This window comes from Sceloporus occidentalis, unplaced genomic scaffold (genome assembly GCF_023333645.1).
Source record: "Sceloporus occidentalis isolate IW3139 unplaced genomic scaffold, rSceOcc1.0.p SCAF_13, whole genome shotgun sequence".
NCBI classification, from domain to species: Eukaryota; Metazoa; Chordata; class Lepidosauria; order Squamata; family Phrynosomatidae; genus Sceloporus; species Sceloporus occidentalis.
In genome coordinates this window covers 3,286,629-3,297,235 of record NW_028316993.1, presented here as the reverse complement: position 1 = coordinate 3,297,235, position 10,607 = coordinate 3,286,629, and the positions used below count along the sequence as shown (strand labels likewise).

Sequence of the window (10,607 nt, the reverse complement as noted above, 5' to 3'; positions counted from 1 at the left end):
ATCATCCCATCAAGTTATATGGCCTCAATGCATCTAGACATGTTTGATATTAGTATTTCACCAAGAATATCGTCTGATGGATTTTAACCACCGCTGCACAGAATCTGGCTATATTAAATGTTATATTAAAGTTGGTATCTGAGAGCGATAAAGAAGCACAGTATCCACTTGGTATCCATTGGGGTTTGCTTCCAGGACCAAAATATAGGGATGTTTAACTCCCATTCTATTCAATGGTGTAGTAACGTAGCGTCCCTTATATAAAATAGCAAAAGCAAAGTTTGCTTTTTGGAATTGAGATATATATAAGCCATGGATGGCTGAATCTGTGGATATGGAGGGCCAACTGTATAGAGAGTGTGTCCTTGCTATATGTGCGATAAAGGTAAGATGCAAGATTTTAGACTTGGGTGTGGTGGGTGTGCATGTGTTTTAGCCTGAGCCAATGCAGGAAAGTGGTTCTCAGTTGGTGTTTCTGCAATGCAACCCCTTTCCCAGGACTCTACCTGCCAGGAATTGGTCCAGATCTTCCAGCATCTTCTGCAGTTGGAGAGCTCCATCTTCAACCAGGAATGGCTCAGGTGTATTAGGCGCTATGCGCACAGCCGCCTCTAGGGGGCAATAAAGAGCTACCTCTTATACCATTCTGCATAGCAGGCCTCTTTAAAGGATTGACAGGCGTGTGCACCAATAGCCGGCGCCAAGAGGTGGGGCGGGCTTCTGAGCTTAATAACTCCATATGAACCAATCAGCGCCCTGCTCTTATGGGTGAACAGGTACACAGAGGAGGCGGGGAGGCGGTGACATTTGCTTGATTGGCGGCTGCTTCGGCGTCTCAGAGCGCGAGGACGGGGTGAGTGGCGTGGCTCCCGGCCAACGAGGGTGAGGAAGCGGTTGAGCGGGCAGCCAATGGGAGAGGCAGGAGAGGGAAACTTCTCAATCGAGGCGGCAGTTGAGGTGGGACTGCGGACAGGTAAGGAAGGGGCCCGGTTGTCATGGCGACGCACCCCTAAAGTATCGCACCACAATGCCCATTATCCTCTTCATGGCCGCTCATGGGAGTTGTAGTACTACCCCTGAGTTGGGGCAGTTTGCCTCCCAAGAGCAGCCCTATTGTTCCAGACCCTAAAATGTACCTCTGTATTAGTTCCACCCCACAGAAACTGCCCCTATTTCCCCTCCAGACCAGTCCCACTGTCCCTCTAGCCCCCTTGGCCCAGCCCCTCCCTCCCCCTGGGTCCCAGGCCCCTTGACCCTCCTTCTCCCCATGGATCTCCACCCTGACTCCCCCCGCCCCACATTTCCCATATTCGCCTTCCCTCCCCATTGGTCGCCCCTTTCCCTCCAGCCCCCCCGAAACTGCCCCATTCCCCCTCCCACTTTCCTCCTGCCCTCCCCCCCTCCCTCCCTCCCCTCTTTGATTCCTTCCTTCCCTTCTTCCTTCCCCCCATTGATCCTTTTCCTGACATTCCCCCCCCCCCCCACTGATACCTTCCTTGCCCTTGCCTTCCCTTGACCCACTGCTAGCCCTCCCTCCCTCCCTCCTGACCCCCTCCTCACTGGAACCTCCCCCCATGATCTATTTCCTGGCCCCCTCCCCATTCTAGTCCTCTCCTTGACTCACTGCAAACCCTCTGTATCCTTCCTGCCCCCCTGGAGCCCCCTCCTCCTCCTCCTCACGACCCTCCCTCCCTCCCATGGATCTCTTTCCTGGCCCCTCCCCTTGACCCACTGCTAATCTCCCTCCCCAGTTACCTTTCCTAGCCCCCTCCCCACTGGATTCTTTCCCTTCTGCCCTCCCCCCAATAATATCTTTCCTGACCCCCCCCCTCCAGTTCTCCCCTCTCCTTGACCCACTGCAGACCCTCCCTGCCCACTGCTCCCAACCTTTTTGACTCCTGGAGCCCTTATTTCTATGGCAGAGCCCCCAAGAGGCCTACCCTGTGCCTTACAAGTGAGTGGTCTTTGGGAGTATATAGAAGAATATATTCTTATTCTTGGATTTCACTCCATTTTTATTTCTTTGGGGGTCTTTGGGTTTACCTTCCCCTGAGGCTGAGAGTATGTGATTTGCCCAAGGCCCCTCACTGGGCTTTGATGGCTTTGCAGGGTCTAAGTCCGTTGCTCAAACCGCTGCACCTGGCCGGCTGTAACATTTGCATCCTATGTGCAGGATCTCCTGGAGCTCCTTGGATCCACTATGGCGAAGCTGCATGGGTTACAAGCTGACTATGTTTTCCGGGGCGTCGAGCACATCGTTCGAATGACGGTGGAAGGAAATCTCTTGGAGGTGGAGGTGGAGGACCGGCTCACCACTGACCAGTGGCGGGGGGAGTTTGATGCCGCTTGTGAGTATGGGGAGGATGGAGGAAGCCGAGAAGGAGCCAAGGGCCATAGTGGGACATGCTAGGGCCCAATCTTCCTCTCCTTTTTCAGCTATGGACTTTTTCTCTCCTGTTTGTTACGTTTCTCCCCCACAGTCATTGAAGACCTGACACACAAGACGGGGAATTTCAAGCAGTTTGGGATCTTCTGCAACATGCTGGAGTCAGCCTTGGCTCAGGTGAGACCTCCATTGGTTCCAGGCATCCATCAGCCTTCTCTCTGTCCCTCTTTTTCCCTTGGCATGAACAGTTTTCTCTCCTTTGCCTCCCTTCTAAAGCTCCTCTGCCTTCTCTCACTACCTGTTTTGTAGATGGGTTTGTGGCAGGGTTTCTATGTACTTGCATGTGACTTCTGTAGAACAGGGCAGTGACAAAAACCTGTGTATTAATAGTTTTAAAGCTGTATTATTATTATTATTATTATTATTTAACTTTTGTGAGCTTCCTTGAATCCTGGGAGATTCAAGGGAGAAAGTTGGGATATAAATTTAATAAATTTTAAAATTTATGGAGAGCCAAGGTGAAGACTGCTAGCACCATCCGCCTTCAAGAAGTTTCCAGTGCTTCTTAACTTTCGGTCATGCAGATGTTGTTGGGCTTTGATTCCCAGAAGCTCTAGTGGCCAGCGATTCTGGAGGTGGAAACTGAAAAACATCTGGAGGACCAAAGTCTGAGAAGCACTGATCTGGGGCCAGTCACTGTCTCTCAGCCCTGCCTACCTCACAGGACCGTTTGTTGTGTGGATGACGTGAGCAGGGGAGGAAGAACAATATGCGCTGCCTAGTTCCTGCCCTGAGGAGTGGGCAAAAAATACCTGGTTTCTGTTCCCGCTACAGAGCAGCGAGTCAGTCACCCTGGACCTTCTTACCTACTCAGACTTGGAGGCGTTGAGGAATAGGAAAATCGGAATGGGTCCTCGGCACTTGTCTGCGACCAAGAGCTCTCCACTCAGCTCCAAGCGCTACCTCATCTTGATCTACTCCGTGGAATTTGACAGGTGAAGGGCAATCCAGTTTCTGCATCCAGTTCTTGCTGAAGAAGCCTTGGGAAGGGGAAGGTGGAACAGATAGCAATAGTGACCATCATTGGGGGTGTATGTGCATGTTTGTGTATGGAGAAGGGACCCTCAATTGAAGGTGTTTGACCCCCTTCCAGGACAATCCCTTCCTCTGAGCTCTGACACTAGCACCCATCTGCCATTGTGACTTGTGGCTTTACTTTCTGACAGGATCCATTACCCGCTCCCGCTGCCCTATGTAGGGAAGCCAGATCCAGTCGTCCTGCAGAAGGTGATTCGGGAGCTAAAAGAAGAGCTGGCTCTGTTGAAGGCAAAACCAGGGAAGGACTTCCGCGATGCTGAGATCCGTCGGCTCCGGGAAGAGTGAGTTAGAGGTGGAGTGGAGGGAGTGTTCCCTTGAACAGGTCTGTGCTGGCATACTGAGCATTTACCATCTCAGGAGATGCCAATTCAGCGGAGAATCCTGATGAAGCATCTTCTGAGCTGGAACTTGCTGCCTTTCCAAGATTTCATTTAATGCTGAAAACTAACACACATCACTGCTATATAGGTGGTACTACAAAGGAAAGTAACACAGGCCTTTAGCTGATGAGTTTTAATATTCCCTCACAGTATGTGGATTTGTTGTGCTTGGGCAGAGTCAAGAGTCTTTCTCAAAATGGTGGCCAGAAGTAACACAGCATCACCTGTGGTCACCAGTTTGAGAGATAGTGAATTAAAAAGGTAGGTGCAAATCCCATGGGGACGGGCAAGTTGGAGAGTTGCACAGTTGGCCCAAACATTGTCACATTCGAAGTGAGCAAGAAGCAAAGTCTTTGCAAAACCTCTGCTTGTTTTTATAGTTACACCAACCGTGTTAGACTTAAGTAGCCATATGTTGGCTCCTACCTGTTGTCTGCTGCCTGCCCTCTGATTCCCCTTCCCTTCACTTTAACAGGCTACAGAATGCCTTGGAGGAGAAGCAGGTGGTGGAGACGGCCCTCTTGGGTCTCCAGGAAGAACTGAAGCTGACCAACAAAAGCAGTGCCCTGAAGGAAGTGAAGATCCTCAAGAAGGTGGTGCAAAGTCTGGAGGAGGAACTGACCAAAGAGCGGGCCAAGCATCAGCGGGTTTCTAGCAAGCGTCTTCAAGAGAACCAACAGCTTGCGGAAGAGGTGAGCTGAACTTTTTGCTGTGCGTAGCCCTCCCCTCCAATCTTGGAATGGAGTTGGGAGAGAGACATGTCAGACAGATGGTTGAGGGTGCCCCAAAATGTGCCCTCAAAGGTAGCAACATGGGAGCTCTGTGCTACTCGTTAACATTCTGTGACCAGATTATTCTGGCCTGGGAATTCTGCAACCCGCATATATTATGCAGATACACACTATTCCTCTTACTTTGCAGAATTTACAGTATTTCTGCTTAGCATCAGTTGGATCTCAGCAGGCTACGGAGTGCCTCCTGTGTACAAGGCCTTTTTTTCACCCAACTGTCTAAAGCCTGGGTTAGACCACATGTAGGGAACATCTGCTTTGCGTATGCCTTCACAACCCCTCCCAGTGCCAGGGGAGTTCGTTTTCATAGGCTCTCCATTAACCAGCCTAACCCCTTTGTAAAAAGAGATCTTTGTGACTATTCCAGCTGGCAGAGATGAAGGCGACGGAGAGGAGCCTCCGGATTCGGATGAAGAACCTGACCAATGAGCTGGCCTTATATAGGAAAGGGTGAGCACTCTGGGACAATCCCATTGCTTGTTGTTAAGGGCTGGCCGTTTGTGCCATTTCAGGAATTGCTTCTTCCCTCTTGAACTGTGAATGCTTCTTCTTCTTCCCTCATCAGGCACTTCAGCCCCACTGGACCCTCTCCCCAGAACAAGTCTACCTCCTCCCGCCATTTTGGTCAGCCTGCCTTGACCCGAGGTGGCACCAAAAAGAGAGAAGACCACCGCTCTACCTCAAGGGAACGGTCAAACTCACGAGAACGCAGTGGGGTCTGGGGCCCCAGCCGGCAGCGGTCCACATCCAGGGAGGGTCGCAGCGGAAGCCAAGGCCGTGTCCCTCGACAGTCTCCGTCTCCAACCGGTGAGAAGAGCAATTCACCCTTGCCAGGTGCTGACCTGTTTCTGAGCTACAGGTTGGGTTGTCTCACCCTGTGACTGGAAATCTGGAGATTCCCAGAGCAACTAAAGTTTAAAAAGACCAGGTTCCTTGTCCTCTGAAACAGAACATTCTCAAGGTGTCTGCTTTGATTTAACCCCAATTTTTTCCTTCCGGTAGGCACCCGGGCTCCCCGGTTTGACCCCACAGCCTTTGTGAAGGCGAAAGAGCGCAAGCAGAAAGAGGCAGAACAGAAAAAGTGAGTAGTTTTTGTCCAAAGGTGCTTTTCTCCACCCAGTCCATGGCGTCATCAGTGATCTATTGATTATGTCCAGTGCTCAAGTCAGAAGCATTTATTTACTTACCTGAACGTAGTTTTGGATCACCGTCTTTCAAGACGCAAGCCATTCCAGAAGGCAGCTTGCATGTTATAAGCCCAGTATCAAAACAAAGGTGTATAGAAGTAATGTGAGAAAATAATAAACGCAAATCCTGTCCAAGGAATACTAAAATTAGTGCATCTGAGAGCTGTTCAAAAATAAATACAGTTGGCCCTTCTTATACACTGATTTTTTTATACATGGATTCCTGCATCCATGGTTTGAAAATGTTCCAAAAAAAAGTATAAATTTCAAATATCATTATATTTATATCATTATATTGCTATGTCATTATATTTAATGGAACTTGAACATGCATGGATTTTGTTATACACGGGGGATCTTGGAACCAAACCGCAGTGTTTAGGAAGGGTCCACTGTACGTACCATTGGACCTCTGTATACACAGATTTGTTATCCATGGGTTCAGCTATCCACATCTTGAAAATATTTTTAAAAATATATACATTCCAAAAAATAAACTTTGATTTTACCATTATATGTAAGGGTTACAATTTTACTGTGTCACTGTGTTTAATGGGATTCGAATATCCATGGATTTTGGTATCCATGGGGAGTCCTGGAACCAAACCCCAGTAGATACCAAGGGTCCATTGTGTCGTTAATGATTTATTTGAGAGTATTTTGGTGCTAATTCTCTTCTCTTAGCAAGCGATGTATCCGACGGGGAATGGGAGACACCCCGCCAACCGGGTGGCACCACCGTACCCAGTCCAGAGGCCCCTCAGCTTTCAACAACAGTGGCCTTGGGAAAACCAGGGGCAGGAGTTCCTCAGGTGGGTCTTGTTGGGATGTTGCTGCAGAAGGATGCAGTCTGTTTGTCTGCCAGTCAGAGTGATGATCATTTTGCTTCCTTTTTGTACAGATGCTTATTACCTGGTTTTATTTTACTTAACATGCCTGGTTTAGATATGCTAAGGGCAGGCTTCCACTGGTATCTTCATCTCTTGGTGACTTATTTGGGCAAAACAAGTTTTCCCAGGTCAATACCTATAGACAGGGTTTTCCTATCACATGATCTCACCTTGGGTTAACCTATCTTTTGCAGTGGAAAGCTTCCGCAGCAGGCGTTCCTCTGCAAGCTCAGGGAGTGAGATGGACGAGTATTCAGAACCTGTTGCACCAAGGTGAGAACTGAAAGAGGAGAGGGAAGGTAGGCTCTGGTGTATTCTTTTGTACTTTGTCAAGTGCATGGAGTGCTAAGGTCATATCCTACTAAATTTCCAATGGTAATTTTTCAATTTAATCTGTAATCTAGGGGTGGGTAACTCTCTGTGGATAGAAGGAGGCACATTGCCTCTCCCTCAGAATCCTTTTGTGGGCTGCCTTTTCTTCCCACTCTTGCACTTGCTGTTGTAATTCACTTGCCTGTGGCACTGTGATGCTAGAGGGCAACAGACTGTCTGCAGGCACCATAGAGTCCTAGGAGACCAGAGTGTTGTCCCCCCCCCCCCGCCAGTTTTCGGATGACAGGGTTTATGAAGCAAAGGTGTTTGAGTCTTTCCACAGGTCAGAAATAGACTGGGTTTATTTATATGTTTATATACCTTACCTGTGGTTAAAGTGGGAACATTCATAGTGCCATGTCAGTGCTCTCACTATTCCACTTTGATTTTTTGTGTATTTGTCCCTCAGGGGCCGGAAGCGAATGGCAAGGAGCAGGAAACCCCTGAGTTCCTCATCTTGGAATGGCCCCACCATGGTAGGTGGTCTGCAGGGAAGGTTCCTCTTCCAGAATCGCCATCATCTGGTGGAAGTCCCTGGCTAGATTGTTAATGGTTCAATGGGTGCAGTTGCTACAGGCCACTCAATGGACAGAACAGAATCATAGAATCTCAGAACTGATAGAGGCCTCATGAGCATCAAGTTCATCCTAGAAGTTCAATCTAGAAGGTCCCCACATTTAATGCCATAGTAGTGGGTCAGGAGGAGGCAGCTATCGCGGTGGGATAAGTAGAAGCCTTCACAGCTCCTCCTTCTCTATCCAGGTCCCCCGTGCAAACAGCACTCACCAGAAGCACTTGGCAAGCACTCCCACCCTGAGCAAGCGAGCAGATAAAGGTAAGGCCTTTGGCATCTCAGGCGGTCTCCAGCTAAAACCAGAGACAAGTGGCAAGACTAGAGGGAAGTGGGAGTGGGGGATTCCTCTCTGAAATGTGCCCACAAAGTGGTAATGGGACATGTGCGCCCATGTGCACGCATTGCTGTTTGAACACCAAATAGTCCTGTGCTTTTTAAAATCTCATCTTTCAGTAAACCTCCTCCTGGGAACGTTCGCCACTCTGCAAGATGATTTGCTCCCTTTGTGTAAATCAGGAGTGTACTGTCGCATCCTTCTTCATCTGCCCTGTTGATGCAGGGCATTATGGGAAAGCTTTTTGCCTCAGTTCTTGATGCAAGGCAGTGTGGGTGCCTTCCCTAATTCCTGCCCCTGGGCTTTGGCTGTGGTAACACCTGTTTCCTCCCCGACAGAGAATCTGTACGATGAGCCATCCGCTGACCTCTCTGAGATAGATGCTCGGCTTCAAGCATTGCAGGAATACATGAATAAACTTGAGACAAGAACGTAGTTCCTGCAGTGGCCAGAAACCTGGGAGTTGCTCAGCTGTCCAACAAGGGATGCTGCCATGACTGCTCACCTGCTCAGAACATGGCAAAATACAGAGGGCATCATTTCTGAACCACCTGCCATTTGGGACTCCTCTTTTCTCCACTCTTTACACAAGGAGATGACCCAAAAGGGATTCTCGGGGGAAGGGGGGGCAATCATGGAATTATTAATGTTTGGACACATGTAGCATCTGAGATCACATGGTAGGTTAATAGTTCTGCGCACAGAGCTATGCTATATCTTTGTCCCCAGCAAACCCCGGACTCACCAGTTAACCCAAGGCTCTTCTGTGTCTGGCTGTGTCCTAGTAGCCAGACATGGAATGGCTACATCATCCACTGAGATCCACTGGGGTCCTTCGTAGGTCTTGGTGGATAATGTAACCAACAGAATGGCTTTGGAAGATGAACAGTGTGTCTGCATGAGTGGCCCTGTGGTCATTGTGGGGGTTGGAAGAGAATACCAACCTCCACAGTAACAACCCCCCTCCCCAATAGACATTGGCAGCAGTAAGGTGGACTTGTACCTGCATATATTATTAATAGGACGCTGGACAATTCATGTCAGTGGGTGTTTTTGTGGAGAAGCAGAAGCGTGAGAAAAGCACACAGGCACACTCTTCTAATGCTGCTCAGGTTTGGTACTGCAGTGCACAGAATGTATGGCGACAGTGGAGAGGTCTGTTGCTTTAGGCCTGGGATTAGGCAGTCTTGCCTTAAAAGGGTATGAGAGTAAGTGCCCCTTGGCAACTAGATCACTCTTCTTCAAACCTAAGTCTCTGCCACCCCCATTAATTTTGAACCTTTTTAAAACACCTCATGTTCCAGGGTGAACAAAGCGCCGACCTCTCACTGACTTTCATGCTGTACATCTCTAATGGCTGAGCCACTTCCTTGGCCTCTTATGCAGTCCTATCCAACGCAGAGAAATTAAAGGGTTTGGAGGAGAAGGATACGTATCTTATTTAGGTATAGAGTTCCTTCCCCTAGACACAAATGTAGGGCAACCTTTGGACACGTGTTGAATTGTATTCTCCATTGTCCCCAGCATAGAGATTGTACTTCAGTGTACTTGGAGGTGACTCAGTTGGGGAAGGGTTGATGCAGAAGTCTGAATTCTTTCCTCAAAAGCACAGCAAAGGGGAGCAGCAGTCATAGGCTTTTCCTTCAGAGCTTCATGCCACTTCTGGGAGGCACGAGTTTCTAAAGTTTAAAATAATCAGTTTGGATGCTAGTAGTCATCTTTTGCTTCTCTGTTGGGACAGAGATTCAAGAGAGGCAGAGTTTGCAATGGTATTAGTATTAACCATGCACCACAGCAATTGCTTTTTTGTGGCCTCTGGGCTCTTTAAACTCTGGAGATCAGGGTAGGTGCATGTATGTGTGTCCATAAGATGTCTTGGTTCCCTCAGTTGTGCACAATTTGAACCAGTGTCCCAGGAGATGCCTTTGGCCACTGCATCATGAATCTCAGTTCCATTGTTGGTGGGTGTCTCAAAGCTTGAAACAGTTTAACTTTTTGCCTTGCAAGTCCCAGACTTCTCTGGACACTGTCGCCAGTGGCCACGCTGGGAGATTTTGGACATTATAGTCTGGAAGCTGACTTTTCCAAGGTGATGCTTGGAATGATGCTTTGGCTGCCTTGCCTAGCAGGCTGGTGCAATCTCTTCAAATCATTCCCGAAAATCTGCTCTTGGCTTCTGATTTTGGAAGCGGTTGCCTCTTCTCTCCATCTTTCTGTGTGGGGCCTAGTACTGAATTTTTTGCCCTGTGTGCTGTGATCCTTTTTCTGTAAATAAACCTTATTTTCCTCTAAGCCAGTGGTCTGTGTTTGATCTGGTTGTGTCTCTTGGCACTGCTGAGCTTTCAAAGTATTGTAGAAGAGCTCTGTTGAGTCAGAACAGGGGACATCCAGGTCCCAGAGTTTCTTTTTTGGACAAGTCTCGGAATCCCATAGCCAGCATGGTCAATATTGTTTTTCTTGTGTAACTTCAAGTCATTTCCATCTTAGGTTCATCGTGGGGTTTTCTGGGGCTGAGAGCGTGTGACTTGCCCAAGATTGCTAAGCGGAGAATTGAACTCTGATCTCCAAAAGTTGTAGTCCAACACTCAAACCACG

The 10,607-nt window shown here is 48.6% G+C and overlaps 1 protein-coding gene across 2 annotated transcripts; it reads left to right on the top strand.

The window, feature by feature from the left end:
- Window positions 1-917: 917 nt before the first annotated feature.
- Window positions 918-10,606, top strand: CCDC61 (coiled-coil domain containing 61). 2 transcript variants are annotated; one of them, XM_089478698.1, is made up of 14 exons: window positions 918-973; window positions 2,174-2,348; window positions 2,481-2,563; window positions 3,221-3,381; window positions 3,613-3,765; window positions 4,340-4,556; window positions 5,023-5,105; window positions 5,221-5,462; window positions 5,658-5,736; window positions 6,527-6,654; window positions 6,927-7,005; window positions 7,514-7,580; window positions 7,867-7,939; window positions 8,351-10,606. In XM_089478698.1, exons 2-14 carry the CDS (start codon window positions 2,201-2,203, stop codon window positions 8,446-8,448), a joined length of 1,611 nt encoding a protein of 536 aa, XP_089334824.1. In that variant the 5' UTR covers window positions 918-973; window positions 2,174-2,200; the 3' UTR covers window positions 8,449-10,606. The 2 variants fall into 2 exon arrangements, with proteins under 2 accessions (XP_089334824.1, XP_089334823.1); XM_089478697.1 differs by lacking the exon at window positions 918-973 and adding an exon at window positions 1,597-1,954.
- The last annotated feature ends 1 nt before the right edge of the window (window position 10,607 follows it).

Excerpts from the sequence above, each read along its gene's own strand:
- CCDC61 (XM_089478697.1), top strand. The coding sequence starts at position 1,916 with ATGGCAGAGCCCCCAAGAGGCCTACCCTGTGCCTTACAA. Across the intron at positions 5,106-5,220 it reads CTGGCCTTATATAGGAAAGG|GCACTTCAGCCCCACTGGAC; the intron begins GTGAGCACTCTG and ends TTCCCTCATCAG. Across the intron at positions 6,655-6,926 it reads CAGGGGCAGGAGTTCCTCAG|TGGAAAGCTTCCGCAGCAGG; the intron begins GTGGGTCTTGTT and ends TATCTTTTGCAG.